The sequence below is a fragment of the Sturnira hondurensis genome, unplaced genomic scaffold (genome assembly GCF_014824575.4).
Source record: "Sturnira hondurensis isolate 20B ecotype Veracruz unplaced genomic scaffold, ASM1482457v3 Scaffold0015596, whole genome shotgun sequence".
Lineage (NCBI taxonomy): Eukaryota > Metazoa > Chordata > Mammalia > Chiroptera > Phyllostomidae > Sturnira > Sturnira hondurensis.
Genome location: NW_028088227.1, coordinates 25,172,800 through 25,198,381, shown reverse-complemented (window position 1 = coordinate 25,198,381; position 25,582 = coordinate 25,172,800). Strand labels below are relative to the sequence as shown.

The following is a 25,582-nucleotide window of genomic DNA, read 5'->3' as shown; positions in this document are numbered from 1 at the left end:
CAGCAGGCCGTGGTCATCATCTAGGCCCTGCCCCTTTCCCACCTGGCTCTCTTGACCCTTGACCTCAGAGTCAGGCCAGTCCCCGGGGGGGCTTCGCTTTGTGCCCTGTTCCTCCCCCAAGTTTCTTCGGTGCCTGGTGGGTTGTGGGGATGGTCTCCGAATGTCGTCGGAGTCTGTCATGTGGGGAGTGTTGGGGACGCTCAGAGGGAAGCGGCCGCACGGTGAGCCCCCAGTGCCTGTCCCCAGCATCAGACACTGTCCCCCCACTTCCTGTCTGTCCTGGGCACCTGTCTCAGCCAGTCCCTCGTGGGCATCCGGTCTCACCCTAAATGCCGCACCACGCTTCTCTCACAGAAGACGACCCTGTGAGACACCAAACCTGCGTCCTGCCCCCCACACCGAGAAGGGTTCCTCGGTGTCATCCAGCACCTGACTGCGTCCTGTCTGTCCCCACCCGTCTCAGAGGTGCCGCGCCCTGCGTGGCTCAGATCAGGGTCCAGACCGGGACACACGTCCTCTGCATCTTTGGGGTTTTCTGTGCCTCCCCTCCCCCCAGTTTGTGGAGAGAATTACTGAGGTCCCATAAAGAGATTGGTGGTGGGTATTTTTCACGCAGCCAAAGAAGGCTCTGCTGAAAGCCCGTTCCAAAGGGCAGTGTGACCAGATACATTCTGGCCTATTTTAGACAGTGTTCTGGAACAAGCTGCTGAGTTCGGGACGCCTTCTTCCTGGGATAATGGCCTGTGAAGTCACAGGGTGGCGTGAGGGGAGGGCACCAGCATTTCTTGGAGTTGCTGGGAGGAGGGCAGTGGGTGAGTGGGAGGCGGGGCCACGGCAGGAGGAGGGGCAGGTGCGGCCTCGCAGGGCTGGCTCCTCCCCAGCGGCAGGAATCCGAGGTCTGGGTTCCATCGAAGTTCAGAACGCTCTGCCGGAGGGCCCTGTGGAGGGTCTGTGCTGGCTCTGCCGCGTCCACGCAGGATAGAAGCCTCTAGAAGGGCAGGGAACTGGGACCAGCATGCCAGGGCCCGAACTCCCAATACTTCAGTGGACAAAGGTAGAAATAAAACCCCCCAAACTGGGGGAACCTTCCCAACTAGCTGGGGAAGGACCCGCCCGCACCACCCTGTCCGCCCAGGTGGGGACACATTCAAGTGATTGGCGTCTGCCCCAGATGGGCCCTTGTTCTCTGACTCCCCGGGACCCGAGTTCCTACAGTGCCTGGTGACGCAGCCCAGAGGGTCACGTAGGAGCACCTGGTGAATTCCGGGGCTCCGGGAGGTTGGCGCGGGGTTGACCTCACGGGGGTTCACCGGGCAGGTTTAGCCTGTCACCAGCCTGCTTCTGGGACTGGCCTGTGTGCACCAAGGCGAGCCGCTGCTGCGCTGAGCCAAGTGTTTCTCAGGAAAGGAGCCATCTGGAGGTCGGGGACGGGGTGGGATCTCGGCTCCTCTGTGCCTCCCTCTGCCTGAAGTCATGGCACCTCGAATGTGGCTGCTGTCAGGTCAGTGCGGTGCTGGCGCGGGGCCATGCTCCAAGCAGGTGCCTCACATTCTCACATCTTCAGTTGTCACTCTCTTGCCTTCGGGTTGTGAAGAGGCCCCCGTGGGTCCGCGGAGGGGAGAGGAGAGCGCAGAGGTTTGTGGGTTTGCAGTGAGCCGGCTCTGCTCGGAGCAGGCCTTGCTGTGGTGGCCGGGGACGGCCGGAGACTCCGTCACCGCAGCGCCAGGCACCGCCCCTGCGCCCCTGTCCCCCCTGCTCCGGAAGCAGTGTGTGCCCCCAGAACAAGGCAGGATTGGCTCCCTGCTCACAGAGGCTTCAGGGGCCTTGATCTTTGCACAGGGAAGAGGGCACCTTGGAGGCCCCAAGAAGAAAGACCCAGTGTGGGCAGATGCGGGTTGAGCAGGAAGCCTATCCTCATGGCGTGGCCTCGGCCTGGGGTGACGTTTCCCCACCAGCTGGGCAAGGGGCCCTCTGCCTCCAGTGGCGTGAGTGGCAGTGCAGTGACAGCCAGCCACACCGGGCACGCTGTCCGGCACGTTGCCAGTGCTCAGGGAGGGGTGCTGGTCATCACCGTCCCTGCCCCCTCCCCTGCAGCCGCCACTCAGGGCCCGTCAGGCACCCAGGGCAGACCTCTCCAGGACTGGCAATTCCCCGCAGCAAATGCTGCACCTTTGGGGTAGCTTCGGGGGGGACAGGCTCCTGGTGTCAGTGGCCGGGGCAGCTGCTGGGCACCCTGTGACCGCCTGCCAGGTCCTTTGAGTGCAGCAGGGTTGATGAGACATGGGTTTGTCTCGACGGTCCTGGTAGAGCGTGCTGGTCAGCTGGCCCTGGCGGCTGCCCTGAGGCGTGGGCTGCGGGTCCTCAGTGTCCCCGGGCAGGGGCTCCCGCGGCCGTCCTGGGAGGCTGCACCGAGTTGTGGTAGGACGGCTCCTGTGCTTTGGTATCTGCCGTCAGTTTGTAAACTGCAAACCAGGCGCCGCTGCCTTGGAGCCTCAGCAGCCGCAGCAGCATTCTCTCCCCTTCTCCGGGCTTTCGAAAACCGGGCCGTGTCACTCAGTGGCCACTGAGAGTCGATGGTGCCGGCCACGCAGGGTCTTCTGCTGGAGGCCACATTGGTCCGAGGACTTGCAGCGTGGGTGTGGGTGCGGTGCCGTGGGCAGGGGACCTGCCACTTTGTCCTTCCTTCTGGTTCAGGAAGAGCTTGGAGGGGAAGGGCAAGAGGGGGCATGGGAGGTGGAGCGGGGAGCACAGAGGACACCCTTTGTTTGCACTGACAGCCGTCCAGGGGTCGCCGAGCCCAGGAGGCCTCTGGGACTTTGGGACAGGAGGGGCTTGTGTGGCTGCTCGTGTGACCCTGGTCTCCCCATCCCCAGGGCATGCACGACGTCCGACTGGCCTACATCCAGTTCGCCCTGGCCTTCCTGGTTGCCGGAGACGACAGCACCCTGCTGCAGGTGCTGGAGCTGAAAGGTGGGTGAGCCCGCGGTGACGGGAGCCGGGGTGGGGTTGGCCGGGGTGCCCGGGAGAGTCCCCACGCAGCGTTTCTCCAGGTAGGTGGAGGCAGTCTGCAGTGCTGCATGGGCGATAGTGGAGGGGCGGGGCTCCTGTGGTGGTGTGCGCACCCCGTGGTGCTGGCAGAGTCTCCACAGAGGACGGGTGCGGGTACAGAGACCCCACAGGCCTCCCTGGCTGCGGCTCTCCTGGGGGCTGGTGTGTGAGAAGGAAGTGGGGTCGCTGTGGCGCCCCCCTCATGTTACAGAGTGTGAGGGAGCGCGGCCGGGCCCCCGCTGTCTGCCTCCCTTGAGGCTGGTGCAGTGTCCTCAGCTGGCGCCTGCTCGAGTTTCATGGGGCCACTCAGTACCGTGTCTGGGGACAGCACCTGGACCCTGCACAGCACGGGCTGTCATCCAGCATGGTCCCCTGGGGTCAGGCCCCCATGTGTAGAGGCCTCTCCTTTCCCTGAGGGCTCCATGGGGCCTTGTCCACACGGCACCGGGGTTGGTGTCAGGCCCTGCGGACGGTGGTCACGCGCTCCCGCCAGCCCTTGTTGGGTCCTTCGTCTGAAGGAGGGAGTTGAGGATGGAGGTTTTGCTGAGGAGCCTCTTCTCCTGTTGGCTGGAAACGAGCTCACGGCCGGGGGTGGGGTGCAGCTGCCAGAAACGAGGCACAGGGGTGCTCACGGGCAACCTCATACGCAGTTGGACAGCTGTCGCATGTGAGCCCACCTCACTAGAAGTGGAACAGAGCACAGTGTGGCCACATCGAAGGCTAGCAGTCAGCCGGTGACCTAGCAGCCAGCAGTGTGGACCTTCCCCTGTGGGCTGTGGCATTTGGTCCCTTGGGTGTGCTGGGTATTTCCCAGTTTTTCTTCTGTGAGAGTCACAGCCTGCCCGTGCAGAAAGCATGTGCCCGGCGGCGTGTGTGGAGTGGGGCTGGACATGCCCTCGTGTCCCCGCCGCCGGTGTTCCCGGTCTGAGAGTGACGGTGCTGGTGCCCACAGGGACCCCGGACTCGCCCAGCAGTCAGGGAAATGGCCATCATCACAGAGCAGGGTGGGTGAAGACGGGTTTTAGAAAACTGTGACTGTAGCACATACCGTCTTTGTGACGGTCGGCATTTGGTTATTTTTACTGACAGCGATGTGATAAGTGGAAAAAGAACAGAACTAAAGGACTAGGAACTGAAGGCTCCGTCCTTGTCTCACCGGGAGGCGGTCGCTTTCCCGGGCCACCGGCGCGAGCACCTGCCTGTGCGGCCGAAAGGGCGGAGTTGCAGACGAAGGCAAAGGCCCGGTGTGCAGCCCCGTGTGAGGAGTTGCGTTCTGTCGTGTTGCTCACACCAAACTGTCCCGAGTCTGATGCTTCGCCCTTTCCCTTCCAGAGTTCATTCCGTGCATTTTCAGCTCAGGCGTAAAGGAGGACAGGATCTCTACCGTCAACCTCCTGTTGTCCACGCTGCAAACAAAGGTGCGTGTTTGCTCACCAGCGCCTCCCCGTCACCCCTCCCACGTCTCATGGGACCAACAGCCGTGCATTATGGCTCATGCAGGTTGTCGCTCGGGCGGGGCGGAAGGCTGATTCTAAAGCAGAAGCGCCGTGCTGCCCATGGGCCATCTTGGAGGTCAGCCGGGTGGCAGGTGCCCTGGCCGAGGTGGCCCGGAGGCATCTCGGCCACTGTGAGCTGTGAATGGGCATCTCGGCCACTGTGAGCTGTGAATGGCCAGCTGTCTTCCTTGGCCAGCCGTCTCTTGAGTTTTCTTTTACAAATATGTGATGGACCAGTAACCCTGCTGCAAGGATCCCTGTCTTTTTTTCATTTAAAGATTTTATTTGTTTATTTTTAGAGAGGGGAAGGGAGGGAGAAAGGAGAGAAACATCAGTGTGTGGCTGGCTCTCACGCGCCCCCTACTGGGGACCTGGCCCACAGCCCAGGCAGGTGCCCTGACTCGGAATTAGCCTGTGACCCTTTGGTTCTCAGGCTGGTGATCCGTCCCCTGAGCCGCAATAACTGGGGCAGGACCCCGTCTTCACTGAATGGCTCTCTAGCCCTCCTGACACAGACAGCTGTGCTGGGGGACGGGGAGTGGGGGAGGGCCCTGGACTGGTGGTCCACAGGGAAAGAGGCGCTCACCAGCAGCAGTGCCCCACGGCGGGGCGACTGTGCCCCTTACCCCGCAGGGCGACTGGCAGTGTCGGGGACCTTCCTGGTTGCCAGAACTGGGGAGGGCACCTGGTGTCTGGCAGGGAGAGACCAGGGATGCTGCCCGACATCCCATAGTCACGTGCACAGGACGGCCCCACAGCTGCCACCAGGCCCCTGGCTTCCGCACTGCTGAGGCTCGGAGCCTGGTTTAAAGTGACACAGGTTATGGTCCCTGACCTGTGTGGCTCAGTGGGCCGGCCCTCGTCCTGCAGACCGAAAAGACCTCGTGAGTTTGATTCTCGGTCAGTGCACATGGCTGGGCTCCGGGTTTGGTCCCTGGTCAGGCCACGTGGAGGAGGTAGCTGGTCGGTGTTTCTCTCCCTCTCTTTGTCCCTCCCTTCTCCTCTCTGAAATCAATAAAAGAAAAAGATTTAAATAAAGTGGGAGTGATTAGATGCAGTTTCTTTCATCTCCCATTTAGCACCTACTTGTTCTAGCAAAGATGCTCAGAGTGGGGCCTTCCTGGAAGAAGTGTCCAGCTCTCAGGAGGACAGGGGTCTGGCAGCATATGTCAGAGGTCTGCAGGCCGTGTGCAGGCCTGGGGCTGGGGTGGTGGGTGCCTCGGAGCCGCCCAGGAAACTTGCCAGCAGAACAGAAACCCCCAGAGGTTCAGAGGTTGCTGGGGGTGGACCAAGAGCGTGCGCTGTGCGGCTGTGCCAGGCTGCCCGTCGCAGCCTGGGTAGGGCCCAGCCTGACTGCGCCCTCCGGGCTCCCTCGGAGGAAGGAATGACACTTGGCCCAAATGGTGTTCGGGGGTTGTTTCCGGCTGTGGGGAAAGCTTGTGCCGTGCACACAGAAGCAGGTGCACAGCTGTCTGGGTAGACCCTCAAAGGCGCAGAAACCCCACCCCTCCTGGTGCTCGCACACGCGTGTTGTGTTGGGGGGGGGCAGAGGGACGAGTCCCAAAGTCCTAGGAGGGTGGGACTCTCGGTGACTTCAGTTTTGTCCTCACATAGTTGTCTTTCTTGGCCAAATATTTTGTCAAGCCTACGTTATTTTTATAATGGAAGAGGTCAGTGAACACTTTTTAAAATGGAATTCCTTGAACTTGATTTGTTTCACTGTTTGCAGGTGGTTCACAATAAAAACCTCTCCAAAACCCAGAAGGTGCGTTTCTTTACCGGCCAGTTGCTCACCCACATCGCATCTCTGTACGGCTGGAAGGGGGTCGTCGATGTGGACCTAGAAAATGCCAAGGTAGCGCCGCCCGCTGTCCGCCTCCCGCTGTCCGCCTCCCGCTGTCCGCCTCCCGCTGTCTGCCTCCCGCTGTCCGCCTCCCGCTGTCCACCAGTGGCAACGTGTGAGCTGCACGGCTGGAGACTGAGGACCTGCTTTCTTTTAAAGATTTTATTTATTTATTTAGAGAGGAGAGAGAGGGAGAAAGAGAGGGGGAGAAATCTTAGTGTGCAGTTGCCTCTCGAACGCCCCCTACTGAGGGCCTGGCCTGAAACCCAGGCATGTGTCCTGACTAGGAGTCGAACCGGTGACCCTTCCATTCACAGGCCCGTGCTCAGTCTACTGAGCCGCACCAGCCGGGTGCACCTGCCTTTACACTGTTGCCTCCCCTTAGCCTACGGCCGCCTGCTCTGAGCATGTTTCATGCATCTGTTACCAGCAAGCCTTGGGGGCTCAATAAAACCACTCCCCAGTGTGGGGTTTGTGGAAAAGAACAAGAGAAATCCAGTTTTTCTTAAGCTTATTTAAAAATACAGGTTTAAACTTGCCCCTTTTAGGGGTATTTTTTAATCTTGATTGGTGTTTCTGGGTGTTTTTTGTTTATTTTTTTGAAACGGTACCAAGAGCTGGATTGAAGGTACTTCCTTTTTTTTTTTTTTTTAAGATTTTATTTATTTATCTTAGAGGGGAAGGGAAGGGGAGAGAGAGAGAGAGAGATATCAATGGGTGGTTGCCTCTCATGTGTCCCCTGCCGGGAACCGGGAACTGGCCTGTAACCCAGGCATGTGCCCTGACTGGGAATCGAACCGCGTCGTGTGGTTCGCAGGCCTGCACTCAATCCACTGAGCTACACCAGCCAGGGCTGAAGGTGCTTTCTGAGCTGTCTCTGGGCTCGGGGAAGTGCCGTCTCCCTCCCAGGGCCATTACGGAGGTCTGTGGCCTCAGGACCCTCACTGCGGTCTTTATCCCCCAGGCCTCTGCCGAGGACGCAGGGAAGGCCGCGGTGAGGGAGCTGGTGCACAGCTTCCTGCTGGACCTTTGCTGCTCGCTCAAACACGGCATCAACTTCCACGACCCCTCTCTGGGCACCTCTGGCAGGTAAAGCGTGACGCCCCCCCCCTCCGTGGGAGGGGCGTGTCCTCAGGAGTCGAGACTGGGCGGTGAGACCGAAGGGGTGGGACTGGTGGTGAGAACCAGTGATGGAGACGCTCCCTGGTTTCGGGGAGGGGGTTGGAGACCAAAGGGCTTCTGGTCACGTGTGCCTGTGGGGAAAAGGTCTCAGGCAGCAGTTGGGTACCTGGGACAGAGGCAGGACACCGGGCACCTGAGGAGCTGCCATGCGCTCACTCGGAGGCCGGGCCCGAGACTAAGTCTGCATTCGTCTTCCCACAGCGGGCGGCCCTGACACAGGCCTCGGGGTCATCCCGGGGCGGGGGGGGGGAGGTGGTCGTTGTTACTCCAGGTTTACAGGGAGCACAGGCCACCCACGTAGGTCCGTGAACTGGCCTGTGGTCGAACGAGCATGTCCAGTCAGCCTGTGGCTGTGGGTCTGTCCACACAGCCTGGGGTTACTCACAGCTCTGAGGCCCTGGGCAAAACACAGGGGTTTGTGCCTCTGGGAGAGGAAGGGAGTTTTGCTTGTGGCGACATCCATGGAAAGCACGAGAAAGTTGAAATGTGTGTCCCCAACAGTCCGAAGCCTCACTCTGTCATTGCAGCAGGTCTCTGTGCTGATATCCCACCTCAGGGAGGCCTGGTGGCCCCTTCCGAACAGCTGGCCCTCTTTCCCTGTCCTGTTGCTGGGCTCTGCTTCTGGCTGTGACTGAGACACACATGCCTTGTCGCCTTGTGTGCTTCTTTATTTGCTTGGTGGGTGAAGAAGGGAACAGAGGCTGGTCTGCAGAGGCTGGCACACATTAGGTGCTTGATGAAAGCGAGGCATCACAGTGTGGACAAGGGTCAGTGGGCTGGTTCTCTGAAGGGCCCAGTCGTCAGTGTTTGAGGCTTGGCGGGCCTTACGGTCTCTCTGGGGACCCTCAGCTGTGCATTGTAGCACGTTCGGTGTGGACATAAACCGTGGTGTGACTGTGTGCTGTGCAGCCTGGTTTACAAAGGCAGACTGTGGGCCAGACTGATGAGCCTGCTGTGGTTAGGAGTGTGAGTAGGGTGTCTCTCGATTCTACCCCTCATCTATACAGTGGAAATAAAGTCCTCTGGCCTCTGCCTAGAGGAGGCTGGATCAGGGAGGGCCCTGTGCTCTAGAAAAGAAAGTGTTCTGTGTTGTTACATTGTTGCTGAGTGAAGTATATTTGCATAGTTACATTGTTGCTGAGTGAAATGCACTTGCATTACATTGTTGCTGAGTGAAGTGGCCTGTGTTGTTACATTGTTGCTGGGTGAAGTGATTGGTATTGTTACATTGTTGCTGGGTGAAGTGCACTGCATTGTCACATTGGTGACAAGTACACTGGTCAAGTGTTCCCCATCATTATGTTGTTGTTAATGAAGTGTCCTGTGTTGTTACATTGTTGCTGATTAAAGTAGCCACAGTATTTCTAACACTCATAAATTTAATGTTTCATTCATTTGACAGCACATTGCAAAGCATGTTTTGCCTATGAACTTTTCATATTAAGTAAGAATTTTAAGCTCATAAGAAGATGACTTTCTGATCCAAGTTTTCCTAATTTAATTTTTGAGAAATTTTGACTGTATGTGAAGCTTGTCATGTAGCATCTTAGATTTAGTCCATTCATACAGGGATACAAAACGGTGAGGTCGCAGAGGCCAGCAGCGTGGCATGCGTGCGGGGCACCTTCACAGGGTTTTCTGGAGCCCAGGGCTTTGCAGGGTCAAGCAGACATGAAAAGGCTTCTTTCCTTAAACGGCGCCGGGGGGTCAGCCCAGGGCCTCGCGGTCCCGGCTGCATACACCCTGGACTGGTGGCTCCCCTCCTGCAGGTTTTAATGCCTGTAGATTTTCTGGCTTCTTCTTTTTTGTCATCTTATACTTTTGAAAACCGCCTCACACCGGGACACATTTTGAAGATTTTCTTTCCTGTGTTAGCTTCTTTCAGCTGCCGAGTGGAGGCGTGGGATGAGAAGTGAGCTAGAAACAGGAAGCAGAAGCTCTCCTAGAGGGAATGCTGTTGGCGCTGCAGACTGGGGCAGTGCTGGGGCACTTTATGTGAACAAAACGATAGTTCCAACAGAAAGATGCATTTTCTCTTTGGCGTACTTGTGCACACGCCCACTTTTTCGTGGATGGGCAGAGGAGATGGCTCGGTGTGGTTGGGAGCAGGTCGTGCCCACCGATCTTGGGTCTGGCCCTTTCGTCACACCGGCCTGACTTCAGGCAGACAGGGAGGACTCAGGGTGGATGGACGCAGGGTCTCTCTCTATGCAAGTCAGATTGGAGGGGCGGGGGGACAAAGTGGAGGGGTGAAATTTAAGCCCCGCAGTGAGGGCCCTCCACAGGCCGTGAGAACACCCTACTTTACGCCGTGAGAGAGAAACTGACCAGAAATGGAATTACCCGTGGCTGGGGGCTTATCCTGAGCTCTGCGTGGTGGCGTCCCCTGCTGAGCCCTCTTCCCTCCACCCAGAGGAGGGAACCTGACGCTGCTGCACTTCCTGTTGGGTCTGAAGACGGCAGCTGACGACGAGCTGGTGGCTGAGCTGGTAGTGAGCATCCTCAGAGTGTGCCCGGACCTGCTGAACAGATACTTCAAGGAAGTCACGTTTTCCTTCCTCCCAAGAGCGAAGTCCACCTGGTCCAACAACATGAAGCTCCTAAGCAAGGTGAGGCCCTGGGCGGGCAGGGCGGGCGGGCAGAGCGGGGTGGCCTGGTGACGCACTGAGCGGGAAGACCTTTCGGCCCGACTTCTTCGGGGAGGGGGGTGGCACCGCAGGCCGCGTGACTCTGTGCCCTCTGCCTGTCTGTCCTGCTGTTCACCAAACTTGGCTGTGAGGGTTAGACCTTTTGAGTCGGTTGAGGCAGTTTCATCTTTTTCACCCCAATTTGCAGGCAGTGAGGTCATCTTGAGTCTCCAGAGTGAGACTGGCATTAGTGGGACGTCCTTATCATAGGCTGGTTTGTGAGGGTCGCTATGTCGACCAGTCAGAACAGCGGCAGGCGGGCTGTGGCACAGCGGCCTGCCACGTCGAATGGGTGTGAGGTCACTTCCTTCTGACCAGAGGTGTTGGCGTCCCCTTGCCTACCAGTGAGGTCTCTCTGTCTGTCTGTCTGTCTGTCTCTCTCCCGCACTCTCACTCGTTTCGGCCTGCCCACTGCTGAAATGCCTGGGACTGCTTTCTTCCGCCGTGCCCGGGGCCGGGCCCTGCCGTGGCTACCCTGGGAAGGGGGCAGGTGCGCAGCCTCTGCTGGCCCGGGTGTCAGCCCTCGCTTCTCTGCTCACTAGCCGTGTGCCCCGAGGGGAATATGTAACCTCCTGGGAGCCTGATTTTGCCGTCTATAAGCACGTTCTGTTTTCCCAGTGCCAGAAAGAGCCCCGTCTGCCAGGTGCCCGCCGAGCGCGGTGCCGGTCGGCTCTGGCAGTGACTGGTTGCCACCAGAGGCTCTAAGAGGTTCTAAGAGACTCCCGGGCCACAGGCTGAGCTCTGCTCTGAAGGTCACTGCCCGGGAACAGCCGGCTTTGTGACCGGCTTCTTTGGCCCTTGGATCTGTGGGCTGCTCTTCCAGGCCTGGGACTCCTGCCACTGTGGTCACGGTGCCCAGGCGTTGCACGTCGCCCCTGGCACCAGCTGCCCCGTGTTCTCCCGCTTGCAGATCTACGAGGCCCAGCCGGACGTTTCCCGGGCGTTTCAGACCAGGGAGTTCGTGCCTCTTCCCCGCCTCCTGGCCATGGTGATGGTGACCACGGTGCCCCCAGTGTGCAACAAGATCATGTTCACCCAGGCACTGAACGTAAGTGCTGGCTGCTTCTAGAACTTTCTTCTGCTCACCCTGGCAGGTGTTTCCGAGGGCAGCAATTTGCCCATAAGCCTCTGGGGCTTCCCCTGCACCCCCGACCAGGGCGGGGCACTCCCGCCCGGGGCGAGGTGGCAGCGGCCCTGCCCAGCCCGGCAGCAGCCTGGAGTCTCTCCACAAGGCAGGGCCTGAGGCCGTGTCGTGCCTCAGTCTCATAAGTCTGGGACCTCCAGAGTGCGTGGGATGGACGTCACTGGATGCCCCTTCCTTTTGTGGTTTAAGTGATGGCATTAAGACTTCTGGGAAACTTTTCCTTTTAGGACCAGCTGTTTCAGGCGTTCTTTGGAGGGGGCACTCGAGGAAAGAATGATGATTGAATTTCATCTCATCGTTTGTTGCGAAAGGCCCCCAGGTCCCATCAGAAGCCACATTCTGAGGGTCTCGTGTGCCCACCACACTGTGGCCTTAGGTGGACATCTTGGGTTGTTGGCACCCGTGGGCCCAGGCCCTACCTGCTCCTCCTGGACCCAGGTGGCCTCCACCTGGAGGGGTGCAGGGCCCGGGGGTCTGGGGCAGGTGGGTTCCCCCCTTCAGGGCAGGCTGGCTGGTCGCATGAGCACAGGGGGGTAGTGTCTGCCGTGGGTGTCACACAGCCTGAGTGCAGTGGCCTGATGTCGAGGGGCAGAGGCTCCTCAGACCATGGTGGGGGGTTAGGCATGTGTTGGTAGCTGGGCCCCCCCAAGGGTTTGTGCCAAGAGCAGGCAGTGGGGTGAGGAGCAAAGAGAAGGCGTGTGGGACTGGGGAGAAAGCATGTGTTCTGGACGCCAAATCATAACAAAACAGGTGCCCCAGTGCCCGCCTGCCTCCTGGGAGACACAGTGTCTCCCCTCAGTGGGCAGCGAGTGCCACCTCCAGGCATCCGGGGCCTGTCTGCCCTGCGAGCCCATGAGGCCTCCTGGGGCTCACAGGCCTGCTGCTCCCTCCCCTGGCGCCTGGTGTTGCTGTTGTGGGAGAGGCCACGCTGACCCCCAGGTAGCGCAACGGGGGGCGGCCGCCAGGTGGCCTGCAAGTGTGGGTCCCAATGTGAGTCCTGAGTGAGACAGTGCTGCGTGGGGCTCGAGACTGTTTTACATTTTTCTTTACAATATCACTTGACCATTTTCAGTAGCACATGTTTTAGGATCGGGAAGAGAAGAGTTAGCTTATTTTAGAAACAGGAAATGAGCTGTCGGAGGTGGGGTCTCGGGCTGCCCTGAGCTTTGTGCCACAGGCCATCGGGTATACCTGTGAACACCTGTCTGGGCCCCGCCCCTGCCGCTCGTGATTGGGGTGGGGCCACCACTGGTCTGGTGCTTCCTGTAGAGCAGCCTGAGGGTGTAGCGTGTGAGTAACGCGATCCCCTGCTCATCGGGCTGCTAGGGGTGGGCTGTCCCAGTCACTAAATTGGGAGTCCATCAGAAAACCTTCCCGTCTCTACCTGGCCGAGTCCCCGGGATGCACGCCGGTGCCCACACGGTCGGCTGTTCTCGGGCATCAGCCAGTGGTGGAGGTGGCTGGGCTGGGCCCGATATGGGGTGTGTTTCCCATGCCCAGGAAGTGCTGGGCACTCTGCGACCAGCCTCCACCGGCCCTTTTATGTTTGGCGATAAGTAGCACAGGTTCTGGAAAGTTCTTCAGCCTCTGCAGTGAGTGCGGACTGTGATGGTTCTCCTGTGGTTCCGAACATAGCAGAGCGTCAGGGTGTCGGTGGCCTGGGACCCGGGCTGCGCGTCCCCCAGCAGATCACCGGCTCTTCCTGCTGGCGCTCCTGCCACCCCAGCCTGTCATCTCTGCGGCCGACTCGAATGCTCGCACAGGGGCTGGCATCGGTCCAGTGCCATGTTGGCTGTCGGTGACCTGGGCCATCGTGTGAGCGGAGCGATTATCAGGGCAGACCCACCACAGATGACTAGACAGAAACAGAAAACCATACCCTTTTCCTCCATTCGTGACCACCTCCCCACACCTGCTGGGGGCGCCACCTCTCCTCCACGTCTCGTGTGGTTCCCCTGGGGGGCCCGAGCCCGGGGCATGGAGGTGCGCCCACAGTGTGGCCTGCAGGCACATGTGGGCTTCACGTGTGTCTCCCCAGCTGGACAGCAAGTCCGTGAAGCACACGGCCTTGTGCTTTCTCTCTGCCATCCTGAGGAGGGCTCTGAAGACCATTGAGCACTGCCTGAGTGGAGAGGCCTGGCTGGAGCCCGGCGTGTACACGGCCCCAGTGATGGAGGACTTCGTGCGCCTCTTCAGAGAAGCCTTGAGCAAGGTAGGCGTGGCAGCCAGGCCTGGCCTTCCTGCGGGACCATCCAGGCTTTCCGGAATGCCGGTCAGAAAGGGCACAGAGGTGGAGGGAAGGGGTCAGCTGGGGTGGTCCTGGGGCCTGAGGCCCATCAGGAGCTGGCGTAGCCGACCCTGCCCATGCTGCACGCAGGCCGGTAGGAGGGGCCGCTGGGAAGCCCCTCTTGCTCCCACAGATTATTCTGGTAAGTCAGGAAGGCCAGTCCTCTGCACACTAGCCAGCTGCCCTGAAAGAGCCAAGGTCACACCGGGCAGGCCCCCCGGAGAGTCGTAAGGGTGTGTCCCTTTGTTCCCAAGGCCTTGCTGAGGTGAATGGGTCTGAAGGGACATGTTTTAATTACCGGACTTGTTTTCACCAAAGCCTCACTGTGCTCAGTTCCAGGAATTGGACCTGAGAACAGGAGGCCGGGGGCCTGGTCCTGCCGTGTGTCCCCATGCACACCCAGCCCGGCCCCCCCGCCCCCACCCCTTTGGTGTTTCCTCTCGTCAGGGGGTTCTCCTTACTGGTTTCTCTTCCTCGTTTATGTGACTCAGTCTTCTCTTTTCCCATTTAGGTTCTACCAGACCTGAACACCATTGTGTGGGTCTGGCAGTCACTTAGCAAACAGGATGCAAAACAGGATGAGGAGAAAGGAAAGAAACAGGGCAGCCAGGCTCCTGCGGCCTGCGAGGTGCCCTCGTGTGGTGAGGGCTTACGGGGCAGCCTGCAGGGGGGAGCCACGGCGTGGGCTGTGAAGGAGCCCTGTGCTGAATGCTAACGTGTCACAGACTTGCCGGGCCTTTCTGGGTGGGGTGGGTGGGGCCCCCTCTCGGGCTGTGCAGGTGGAGGTGGCTGTGTGGTCTCCGGTAATCAGACTCGGTGACACAGACCTTGTTATTAGCTGGGTGGCAGGCTCTGTGTCTTATATCTGTATCCTGCCCACCACCCCTGCCCCCGTGGCCCAGTGCAGTGGGTACTGCCAGGCGTCCCATTGCTCAGGGGACACAAGCACAGAGACACAGTGGCCCTGACCTGCCCGAGGTCACACCACTGAAGTGGGGACTTGGACCGGGCCGTCTGCCCAGCCTTGACCTTTACTGTGTGGATTCAGGAATGGGGGAGGGGGTTTGTCCACAGCCTCCACTCAGCAGGCGGTTGGCGTGCTGGGTCACGGGTGCCCGATGGGTCACAGGTACCCGACCACAGGCCGCTGGCTGATGGGGGCGGGGCAGTGCGCCTCCTGACTGGAGCCGTTCCCCTCCTGCTCAGGCGATGCAGAGACCGTGCTTCTGCGAGCTGCCCTGCTCCAGGCTGTCTGCCTGTACCAGAAGGTGGTCCCGCACGTGGTCATGCAGTACAACTTCGACTTCAGCAAGCTCCTGAGAGGTGCGGTTCCCAGCATAAACCGGCCGCCAGCCCGCCGGGTCTGTGCAGACCAGAGTTGTCAAACAGCCTATCTCCCTGTGTGAACAGTAGGGGGCGCCCAGCCGCAGTGAGAGAGGGGACGAGAAGGCAGCCTGAGCTGCTGCCACGGGCGCCCAGCCATCTAGACCAGGGACGTTCCCCTTAAAGCCCCTTCCCAAGGGACGGGGAGGCCCAAGGAGGCAGTCTGTACTCACACGGGCGTCCGACACGGCCTCGCGTTTTACCCAGTGTGTCCTGTTCACACCGTGCCCTGTAGACGGAGCGCAGCCTGTCCGGTCGCGTTCCCTCCTTGGCAGTGAGCGTTTGTCCGGCAGAGCGGACTTTGTGGCAGGGCTGAGGAAGAAGCCTTGCAGCCCTGGGTGTGTCTGAGCTGTGGGGCGGCCCGGCAGGAGCTGCGCTTGGCTTTTTAGGTGGCAGGAGGGTGGCCACTCTTCGAGAGGAAAACAGGATGTTTACCCGAGTGGGTCTTTTGTGCGTAGCGGCTGTGTCCTTCCCAGGCAAAGAGAAACCTAGAAATCGGGCCCGAGGGCAGGGACCCTGTCTCAGGTGGCTGCCGTCTCCCCACGGTCTGGGGAGCCAGGCCTGTGCCCACACCGAGGGTGGTGTGAGCAAGAGATGGCAGGGTGGGCAGAGAGCAGCCCCAGACAGCGGCAGGGCGGGCGGGGGTGGCGTCGAGCTGTAGGAAGAGGCCTGTGGGCCGAGAGACAGGTGGGGTTCAGCTCTTCGTCCAGGGCTGGGCTGGGCCTCTGGGGGGAGGGGGCTGGGCAGAGGACTGGGCACAGCCTATGTGAGGGTGGCCCCAGGGCTGGGGGACGGAATCTGCGTTGGTCTGCCTTTCTGGGCGTGGCGCCCCTCGTTGGGCCTGGTGCCCGCCTCCCCATGACCTGACTCTCCTTTCCCCGCCACAGGCGTCATCTCCGAGCAGGGCCTTCGCGAGCAGGTGCCCCCCGTCCTGCAGCACCACATCCTGAGGGTGGCACTGGAGCTTCCCGCCAGCAAGTTTGCGTGGCTAAAGGCGCAGGTAGGGGGCAGCCCTCTGCCTTCTGTCCTTGCCCACTGGGTCAGGAAGGACCCTGGTGGGCTGGGGGCACCATGGCAGTAGTAAGGGTCCTTGTTTAGGGGGACATGTCCAGAGCTGAGGGCAGGTCCTGGCTTGTGAACCAGGAGGCCCGTGGCTCTGCTTTTCCAAAACAAGGCGCTGAAAACACAGCCTTGCTGGGTGCTGGTGGGTTTTGTGCTTCTTGTCTTGACTGTCTCACTTTTTTTTTTTTTCCATTTCAAAATCTTTTGGGCTCTGGCCCGTGTGGCTCAGTTGGTTGGAGCATTGTCCTGTAAACCAAAAGGTCGTGGGTTCCATGCCCAGTCAGGACACATGCTTGGATTGTGGGTTTGGTCCCTGATCAGGGCGTTTACAAGAGGCAGCCGATCGATGTTTCTTTCTCACATCGATGTTTCACTCCTTCCCTTTCTTTCTCTGAAATTAATGGGCACATCCTTGGGTGAGTATTTAAAAGAAAAAATTTTAAAAGTCTTTTTTCAAACCTTTAGGGAGATAGAGTAAAATGTGTTTCTCCCCTTTGTCCTCATTCTGGAAGAACTTGACACAGACAGGACTGGACCCCCAGACGGCGGCGGGTGAGGCTGGGGGACAGTCAGTGGACCACGGGCGCTGTTCTGGGTCTTCAGTGGCCTCTTGCAGGGCTTTCCGAAGAGCCCGGTGCTGACCCGGGAGGGGGACTCCAATGCACTGGGTGGAGGTCGGCCCCCAGGGCGGCGACTGGGCAGGAGGAGCGCCCCCTGCTGGGCTCTGTCAGCAGCCCCTGCTGGTTCCCTTTAGGGCCTCAGGTCTTGTTTACAGACCTGGGGGCGTGGAAGGGCACCTGACACCTGCACGTGTGGCGTTTCCAGAAAGGGGCAAGAATGCCGAGGCACTGGGTCATGTGTCCTCCCACCCCGTCCTCTCTCTGAGCGCAGCCTGCATCCTGGTGGAGAGCGCCCTGCGTGCCGGGCTCCGCACGCGTGCTCTGTGGCAGCTCTCACTTCACTCCCTGCTGGGGGGTCACAGCCACAGACCCACAGAGAAGCCAGGGCGGCCGGTGGTTAGTGTTCACCCCAGCCACACAGGCTGTGGAGTGCCGGGCACTCAGTTAGGAAGTGAGCAGAGGCCTTAGGCCTTGAAAGAGCTGGGATTAAAGTATCAACTTGTGTCCTGCACCCCACCTGCTGTTTATGAGGTACCTGGCTGGGCTGCAGGGGCCCCAGGGCCTCCTGGGTTCAGGGCGGCCCTCATTCCAGGGCTGCAGACTCCCTCCAGCGACACCAACACTGTGGGGTTCGGGCCAGGAAGCTGAGGCTCCGCACTCCTTTGGGACACACATTCCAAGCCCGAAATCCTCTGTTAGGGGCTCACGACGCACATGGAGTCGCTGCTGGGATCCCCGCCTTCTGTGGCAGCGAGCACAGACCACAATGGGCCAGCTAGCCCTGGGCCGCCCCCTCCCACACCCACAGGCCCCAGGCTTGACCCCCGCTTGGCCCCTGGACAGTGGCCACCCCCCCTGCCTCAGTGTGCACGTGAGCAGTGGGGGTCACAGCTGCCCCACCTCGGGGTGGCTGGGAGGGTACACTGAGGCAGTGTATGTGAAGGGCCCAGGATGGCACCAGCCCAAGAAGGCGCCCCCGCCCCCTTTACTATCTTTGTCACCACTGCCGCGCCGTGTGGGGTTGGGGTGCAGCTCTCTGGCTCCCAGGGGTCGCTGTACACACGTCCCCTGCAGTCGTCCTGAGCTGCAGCTGGCTGAGATGGAGCCACACCCTGGAGGCCGGTGGCCTGGCACACGTGTGCCCCGCACAGTGGCCTCCGTCATGAGGCTGCCGTTCTGCTCACGCTGCAGGAGGGCCCGGAGGCAGACATCGCTGGAGGGGAGCGGTCCGTGTTCTACCTGCTGATGAAGATGTTTGTGACCAGCACCCACCTGCAGCTGAAATTGTCCACCAAACATCTCATCGTCAAGGTGCGTCCCTGCCCCACCGCACTCTCACACCCCGAGGAGCACGGGCCGCCCTCTCCACCTGGTGAATTAGGGCTGCGATAACCTAGAAACACAAGGTTCTGGGGCAGCAGGTCGGTGGTGTCTCTGTGTGGTGGCTGGGCGGCGGTGTGGGGAAGCGTGAGCTGGAGTCCTGGCCCTGCGCGTCCTGGCTGCGCTGTGCCAGTCACAGTCTCGCTGGGAGTGTTTCTCCCCGTGGGTGGGCCTGGGGAGAGGTGCTGTGTGAGGACGCCCTGGCTGGGCTGTGCCTTTCTGGGCTCGGGAACTACAGGCGGCAGGCCTCCAGGGGGCCTGTTTAATCCTGCACCCTGACCTCGTGGTCCCGCCCGCTGCGCAGCACAGGTGTGGTCTGAGGGGCACAGGGAGGCCAACTCCGGCCCCATCCTTTGGGCCTGGCGTGTGTCCCCAGGCTCTGTCAGGTCTCCCTGTAGCGGGAGGACGCCTCATGGCTCGTTCGCACTCTGCAGCGAGCACTGGGGAGGCGGCAGAGTCATTTTAGGGTGTGGAGGTTTCCCTCCCTTTGAACAGCGTTAGCCCCTCTGCCCTTTAACTGAGCTGCCTGAGGGCGGGCGTGTCCAGGCCTTGACCTTTGTGCGTTTCACTTCCCTTTAGCTCCTGCAGTTGTGAACGTGACCCTGGCTGGGTGTCACGGTCACTGACCGATGGCGAGCACATGGGTCTGGTGTGGTCAGGCTTGTCGTGCCTTGGGGCGGCTGGGACCCCGAGTCTCTGTTGTCAGGCCCTTTGGGGGTTTCATTGACCAACCCCCACAGGTTCGTCCTGCCTCATAATCAATCCCACCTAGAAATGGGGTGCTCCTCACCCCAGGTCTGAGTCTCGAGGTGCCACACCGAGAGGCTGCGACATGGCTGGTCCACTGCCCTAGGGGTTCCCAGACGGGTTGAGGGTCAAGGTGTGCAGGTGTGCCTGGGCCTCCACGAATGTCGGGGAGAAGTGGGACTCCTGCGCCGCAGCTGGACTGTGTCCCTGTTCATTAGGGGGGTGGAAGCAGAGCAACGGGATGCGGGTCACGCCCTCTGCCAGAGCTGACGCCCTTCCGTGCACCTCACCGCGGCAGTGGCGGCAGGAGGGAGGAGCCTGTGGGGGGACACTGGGACCGTCGGCTCCCACAGGGGTGGGCTCCGGCTGAGCCAGGCCCCCTCTGCCCCGGCAGATCCTGCGGGACACGGGCGTGTTCGAGCACACCTGGAAGGAGCTGGGGCTGTGGCTGGAGCACCTGGAGGGCGCGGCGGACGATGGGCAGGAGGCCGTGATTCGCTTTCTGGAACGAGTGAGCGCACAACTCCCCTGGAGGGGGGCGCTACGGGAGGGTTCCTCCCTGGGTCCCCAGGGGCGAGTCAGGGCCGGGCCTCCCCCTGGTGGGTCTGCGGTTCCCGCCGGGTCCCGCCAGTTTCTGCCGACGGCCGAGCCTGTAAGAGGGGAGCCTGCTGCTGGGTGCCCCTGGTTTCCCACTGGGAACTGCGTGCACAGAGTGGCCTGTGCTAAGTGACGGGGACACTCGAAGGAGACAGCTTTTCAAGCTCTGCAGCGAAGGGCTTTCAAAACCCCGCGAAACAGGGATGCTCTTCCTGTTGAGAGCTGCTGCGTCTCAGTCCCTTTGTTCCTCCCGTGGCGTCGGGGGCGTGTGTCCTGCCTCGTGTGTGACTGCCTGTTGCCCACCCGGCCCCCGGACACCCAGGTCTTGCTGACACTGGTGGCAAACCCCTACGTGTACACGGACAGAGCCTCAGACTCCGTCCAGGAAGCCAGCACCCTGCAGGCCGCCGCTGCCGGGCAGGACGCCGACGACGCCAGCATCCCCGTCTCCCACATTGATGGTAGGCGCCCCTCGCCCCCTGTCCCAGCCCCTGGGGCTCTGAGGGTCAGCTGCAGTGGCAGGTTAGAGGTGGGTCACGCAGAGGGCTAACGTCCCCTCCCTTGGTTTCAAAGGCTGTGTTCTCTGTGTGCACCGTTCACTTGGTGCTGGTGCTGACCCCAGCCCTGTAGGGGCTGTGGGTGTGTCCCCTCCTCACCAACCCTCTGAGGGCACTGTTACTGTCGTCACTGTGTGCTGACAAGGCCGCCGGGCCACTCAGGCCAGGCTCTCCCATCTGCCTCGCCTGGCCAGCACTCGGCAAGGTCAGGGTCTGGGCCCCTCTGTGCTGCGGCTCCACTCTCGGCACCGCGGATGGGGCCGGTCTGCCCTCACGTGTGGGCAGGCCTCTTGGGGCTTCACTGCGCCTGCCAGGTGGCCGGCCATCCTAGGGACGCGTCCTCCCTGTTTGGACTTACACTGTGTCAGGCGTTGTCCCCCGAGAGCGGTTCAGTGCTCACCTTTCTGCCCGTGTTTTTTTGTCCTCCCTCCCTGTGGGGCTCTGCCCTGGCCAAACCCCGGCTCAGACGTGCTGGACATGGTGGACGTGCTGGCAGAGGGCAGCGAGGGCCTGGACGAGGAGGTCGGGTTCACGCTGAGTGAAGACCTGGCCCTGCTCACGTTCCCGTTCAGCGCCGTGGTCCCCGCAGCCCTGGAGGCCAGGAACAAGCTGCTGCTCGGGACAGAAGGCAAAGCAGGTACCCGCGGTGGGTGGGACGATGTGGCTGTTGTCAGCCATTTGGTTCTGTGTATGGGGGGGGTGGGGGGGCAGCGCCAGGGGCTCTGGAAAACCCGCCTCAGCGAGAACCCTGGGGCAGAGAGGCAGGCAGGACGCCTGGGGGTGAGCCGGGCGGCCGGGACAGGCCATGGAAGGTGAGCCTGAGATGGTGTGTCTGCTGCAGACACCGCTGGTCCTTTCAGTGTTTGACACCTTGATGCCAAGGTGTGACTTCTCAGGATTTGCTGGTCACCCAGGCATCTCAGACCTGAGGAAGTGCCCCTAAGCACAGTGTATGATTTGTCGGGGTGCTCAGGGTGCTGTGGTCACAACGAGGCCCCAGCACGTCAGCAGTTTAGGGACTAAGGGTCTATTTCTCAACCTCATGACAGCCCAGGTCACGTCTGGTACTCTGGGCAGCTGCCCTCCAGGAGGGGAAGCAGGGTGCTGGGGCCATGCTATGCGGGGGGGCAGGGGGGGCGTGCAGCCAGCAGGGCTGCTGTGGCTTGGCCTGGGGGGACCAGCGGTGTGGTCTCAGCTGAACTGCCAGGGGGTGGCCTGGTGGCCTTGCCCCACCTCTTCTACTCCTGGGCCTGCACTCTGGGCCGCAGGACGCGGACACTCTGCAGTCGTGAGACCTGCAGCAGTGGCATGGGCCACTAGTGGCTGTGGGACCCCTGGGGGCGTCAGCGTGCATCGCTCCGGGCTCAGACAGGTGAGCCAGCGTGTTGATGGGTCAGGGAAGGCCGGTCCCGTGAGCCCTGCCTTCCCTCGCCCCTCACCCTCCACAGGGGACAGCATCCTGGCATATCTGACGGCCGTGCTCACTGACATCCTACACAGCCAGCGGGACCCTCTGGTGCTGTGCCTCCTGCTTCAGGCGTATGACAGGTTCGAGCCTCCGGCCCCGCCCTGCTGCCCCCGTCTGTCCTGCTTCCGCAGGTACTACAGTGTCTGGATCCCAGAGCTTGCCCGCGGGGCCTCGGTGAGTGCGGCTGCAGGGCCATAGGGGTGTCATTGGTGGAGCGCCGTTCCCTGCCCTCGGTCCCCTGTGTCAGGAAGTGGGGTGGTGTCAGGCTGCTCAGCTGATGGGGTGAGACCCTGAGCTGCTGTGTCGCTGCCGCCGACTTCTGGCTTTGGGGCGGAGGTGCCCTTCCTTTTCCCCCGCCACGCTCAGCTCACTGCACAGGGCCGTTTTCCGTCACCCCTAGCAGGCCCCTGGGCTCCTGGTGCTCAGCTGTCAGACCGGCCTTGCCAGCACCCCTCCCCGCAGCCTGTTCTGCTGACCCCTGGGAGGGGGGAGGAGGCCACCTTCTGCCCCTAGGGTGCAGCCCACACTCCTCCCCGGTGCCCCTGTGCCTGCCTGGGAGCTGGCGGAGCGCTGCTGAGCAACAGTTCCTGTGGAGTGAGAGGTGTGGGCAGCACTAGGGGCTGGTGCTCGGGTACGAGAGCCCACCCCCAGTGGGGTCACGGGGCTGCTCACCCCTCGGGGCGCCACGCAGCCTCCGCCCAGCAAGCTCCCTGGCTGCGCACTTGCTTTGTCTGTGGTGACTTGGCGTTCCTCCTCCCCAAGCCGCTGCAGATGCCGGACAGCCTGGCCCCCCAGGGCCCCCTGGCCAGCTCCTTCGGCCCCCTGCTGCAGAGGGCCTTCCAGAGCGAGGGCGGGCTGCTGGACGAGGGGGCTCAGGCAGAGCTACGGGCTGCCATCTGCCGCCTCCCCATGCACCACATCCTGCGCTCGGTGACCCATGTGCTGCTGTACCTGCGGAGCACCGTGGAGCGCTTCAGGCAGGTGAGCTGCCCCCTGTGACTGGGCCCCACCCACCAACCGTGCCAATCAGTCCTGGGGCTGTGCACCGCCCTGTCCACACGACCACAGCCGAGCCACCACTTGAGGCCAGGGCAGCTTGTTTAGCAGCTGTGCCCAGCTGCCCGCTCTGCCCGGAGCAGGCCTGCAGGCGAGGTTACACACCCTTCCCTCCAGGCCTCACTTTGCAAACCCAGTGGACCCTCAGCAGCTGCTGGGGCCACCCACGTGCAGTTGCTGGTCAGGAGGGGCCTCTCTCGTCTCGTTCTCACTGGGCAGCTCCTGGTGAGCCTCCTGCACCGGGTGCACCTCGCAGAGTCTCAGGGCAGGTTGCATGCTAGGTCGGCACGGGCCGTTCTGCTCAGTCAGAACACAGGACGGACCACCCTCGCTGCGAAACAACGTGAGCAGTGGCCGTTCTCACCCGGGTCCTTGTCAGTGGTGCCGTCACACCTCCTGGCTCTGGTCTGAGGGGCGCATGGCTCTCGTTCCTGCAGCTGGGCCGGAGTGCGGGCCCCGCCGTCCTGCAGCTGCTGCTAGACCTGCTCCGGCGCCTGGTCCTGCACTGTGCGCAGCTGGATGCCCAGAACCGGCACAAGTGCAAGGCCGCGCAGGCCGAGTCCGAGCTCTTCCTGGACACGGAGTCTGTGGCCTCGCTGGAGCTAGCTGGAGACCAGGTACCACGCTCTCCTGCCTGCTGGCCTTTCCCTGGAAGTCTCGGGCCCCTGCTGTTCCCCGCTCCCGATCAGAGGCAGGTCGCAGCTGTTGTGGGGAACTTGGGAGGCAGTGAAGCCACCCCACCGTCCGTCCGGAGAAGCGCATGGTTTGCTCAGGCGTCCCTTCCCAGTCACCTCTGTGCGTGGCCACCACCCTGCCCCACAGTTTCCAGACACTGCGATGTGGGCACCCCGAGAAACCCAGCCCCTCCTGCAGCCTGCCTGAGGACAGGGTAGCCCCATGCAGGCGTCCTGATGGAGGGGGTGCCCGCTGTGCTGCCGGCAGCCAGGGCGGCGGTGGTCAAGGGGACCCCTGGGTCACGCACAGTTCACCGTTCAGCCTGTTCACTGGGGTCCTCACTTCAGAGTCTGATGTAGGCACCTTGGTCGCCCTCTGGGCAGGCGTTTGGGGCAGGTCTGTGGGCGCAGGACCTCCTGCACCCTGTCGGGCAGAGCAGCCTGAACGTGGGCCCGCGCTATGCTCTTCCCCACTGGAAGCTGTGGGAGACTTCCCTCCCCTCCCCTCCCCTCCCCTCCCCTCCCCAGTACATGAGGAGAGGAAAGTCGTCCCTGTCCCAGGGGACCAGTGTGGCTTCATTGACTGGGCATCATGCTTGGCAGGGCTGCAGCCCAGCCCAGCCCAGCGCACTCAGCTGCTTCCTGCTCACTGGCTGCAGCCGGGGGTCATGGGAGGCCTGGCCTTGTCGGGGAGCCGAGACAGGGTCACCTCCATTCCGGGTCGGGGACCTCACGGCACCGTAACCCGCGTGCCCTCCCTCCCCTCAGGACCTCTCTGAGCAGTGCTCACCGGCCCAGCCCTCGCCCCGGTTTCTCGGGAGTCCCGGGTGCTAGGGAGGCGTCAGTGAGCGGCCGTTGTCACTCACAGCGTCGCTGTGTGGCCGTCCGTGCAGTGGGGACTGCAGAGCCGTCGTGCCGTGCAGGCAGCGCCTCCGGCTCAAAGTCGTCAGATGCGTGTGGTCTGCTCTGGACCCTCACCAGGCCATGGCCCAGCCCCCATGGTCGAGCCAGGGTCACAGCTTTGCCTGGGCTCCTGAGAGGGGCATCAGAACTTGGCTCCAGGACCAGAGGGCCCCTCCTGCTCAACACAGTGGGGCTCACACTGCGGCCGTGGCCTGCCCTGCTGGTCCCAGGACGCCTGCGAGGCCAGTGCCTTGTCCCTGTCTTCCAGACCCTGGAGGAGGTGCTCGTGACCATCCTCAGACACCCCACGCTGGAGGGCTGGTTCCTGGCCCTGGAGCAGCAGGCCCTGCCCCCACACGCCCTCAGCCCCGTCCTGGTGAAGCTCCTGGCAGCCCACCTCAGCATGGGTGTTCTGCAGCTGCTGGTGGCAAGCGCCCCCATCCTGCAGAGCCTCGGCCGGCTGGACCTCCTGGCCCGGTACTCGGAGGCCGTGGTCCAGACCGTGCTGAAGGACCTGTGCAGCAGGAAGGCCGGCCCGACCTCGGCGCTGCCCAAGACCCTCCCGCAGCTGGAGGCCCTGCAGGGGCTGCGTGCGTACATGGAGGGTGCCCAGCTCCGAGAAGTCACCCTCGCCCTGCTGTGCCTGCCCGAGGCCCACCTGGTGGCCCACCCACCCACAGAGTCCCCTGGGGAGGAGAGACGCTTGAGCGCCCTGGGCAGGACTCTGGTCCAGCTGTTGACCAGCAGCCCACAGGGTCAGCTGCCGAGCAGCAAGCTCCTCTGTACCTCCGAGTACCTGAGAGGCCTGGGGGCTCTGCTCCCCACGTTGGCCGTGGATGAGCTGGATGCCACGTTCCTGCGGTCTCTGCAGGGGGCACCTGAGCTGGCCTCCACGGTCAGGGCCGACCTGCTCGACTACTGCCTGGCCCGGCGCACACAGGCCACCCTGGGCACCGCCACCCTGCTCGTGCTGCGGAGCTGGACCCACCTGCTGAGCTTCGAGCTGTGGTGCCAGCGGCCGGGTGCAGAGCTCCGCCTGCGGGGGGGCGTCGAGGACTTCCTCCCCCTCGTGCTCACCTACCTCCAGCGCCGGGCCCAGGGGTGCTACGCACACCCAGCAGGAGGTACGGGAAGACAGGGCTCCGGGCAGCTGGGGGTTTGAAGTCAGACGGGCTGGTGGTCCCTTTGTCAACCTGGAGCTCTGTGTCCTGGGGGTGGTGCAGCTTCCTTTCTCCTTCAGCGTCCACCCCACTCTGGAAATGCAGAAAGGTGAAAGGGCCTCCCTCGACACCCGCCCACCCCCACAACGATCTTGACCTTCTGTCTTGAGGTGTTGCCCCGCGTCACCACGTGAAGCTAGGGGAAGAGCGGGCAGTAGCTGGGACTGCCGAAGGGGCCACATGGCAGTGGGGTCTCACTAGGAGGCATTCGGGGTGATCGTCCCTGTC

At 61.9% G+C, this 25,582-nt stretch overlaps 1 protein-coding gene and 4 long non-coding RNA genes across 6 annotated transcripts in view; 1 reads left to right on the top strand and 4 right to left on the bottom strand.

The window, feature by feature from the left end:
* URB1 (URB1 ribosome biogenesis factor) overlaps positions 1–25,582 on the top strand; it is a 33,426-nt gene that overhangs the window by 5,449 nt on the left and 2,395 nt on the right. The window contains exons 5-22 of the mRNA XM_037065264.1: positions 2,874–2,970; positions 4,381–4,466; positions 6,274–6,399; positions 7,352–7,476; positions 9,983–10,178; positions 11,167–11,304; positions 13,439–13,612; positions 14,199–14,328; positions 14,894–15,010; positions 15,958–16,070; positions 17,944–18,063; positions 19,274–19,390; positions 19,799–19,937; positions 20,500–20,670; positions 21,482–21,675; positions 22,264–22,482; positions 22,995–23,174; positions 24,403–25,258. Of these exons, the coding sequence (XP_036921159.1) occupies positions 2,874–2,970; positions 4,381–4,466; positions 6,274–6,399; positions 7,352–7,476; positions 9,983–10,178; positions 11,167–11,304; positions 13,439–13,612; positions 14,199–14,328; positions 14,894–15,010; positions 15,958–16,070; positions 17,944–18,063; positions 19,274–19,390; positions 19,799–19,937; positions 20,500–20,670; positions 21,482–21,675; positions 22,264–22,482; positions 22,995–23,174; positions 24,403–25,258 (3,298 nt within the window). The remainder of the gene's footprint in view (positions 1–2,873; positions 2,971–4,380; positions 4,467–6,273; positions 6,400–7,351; positions 7,477–9,982; positions 10,179–11,166; positions 11,305–13,438; positions 13,613–14,198; positions 14,329–14,893; positions 15,011–15,957; positions 16,071–17,943; positions 18,064–19,273; positions 19,391–19,798; positions 19,938–20,499; positions 20,671–21,481; positions 21,676–22,263; positions 22,483–22,994; positions 23,175–24,402; positions 25,259–25,582) is intronic.
* On the bottom strand, positions 11,590–13,445 carry LOC119000273 (uncharacterized). Its single transcript, XR_005069273.1, has 2 exons — positions 13,313–13,445; positions 11,590–13,203 (listed from the first exon to the last, which is right to left on the bottom strand). It is a non-coding gene; the product is annotated as an uncharacterized LOC119000273 (long non-coding RNA).
* LOC119000275 (uncharacterized) lies at positions 14,430–16,373 on the bottom strand. Its single transcript, XR_005069275.1, has 2 exons — positions 15,274–16,373; positions 14,430–15,085 (listed from the first exon to the last, which is right to left on the bottom strand). It is a non-coding gene; the product is annotated as an uncharacterized LOC119000275 (long non-coding RNA).
* LOC119000276 (uncharacterized) lies at positions 16,485–17,844 on the bottom strand. Of its 2 annotated transcripts, none has more exons than XR_005069277.1 (3): positions 17,754–17,844; positions 17,288–17,444; positions 16,485–16,523 (listed from the first exon to the last, which is right to left on the bottom strand). It is a non-coding gene; the product is annotated as an uncharacterized LOC119000276 (long non-coding RNA). The 2 variants fall into 2 exon arrangements; XR_005069276.1 differs by having other exon boundaries at positions 17,288–17,494; positions 17,754–17,836.
* On the bottom strand, positions 17,972–19,394 carry LOC119000274 (uncharacterized). Its single transcript, XR_005069274.1, has 3 exons — positions 19,306–19,394; positions 18,923–19,086; positions 17,972–18,304 (listed from the first exon to the last, which is right to left on the bottom strand). It is a non-coding gene; the product is annotated as an uncharacterized LOC119000274 (long non-coding RNA).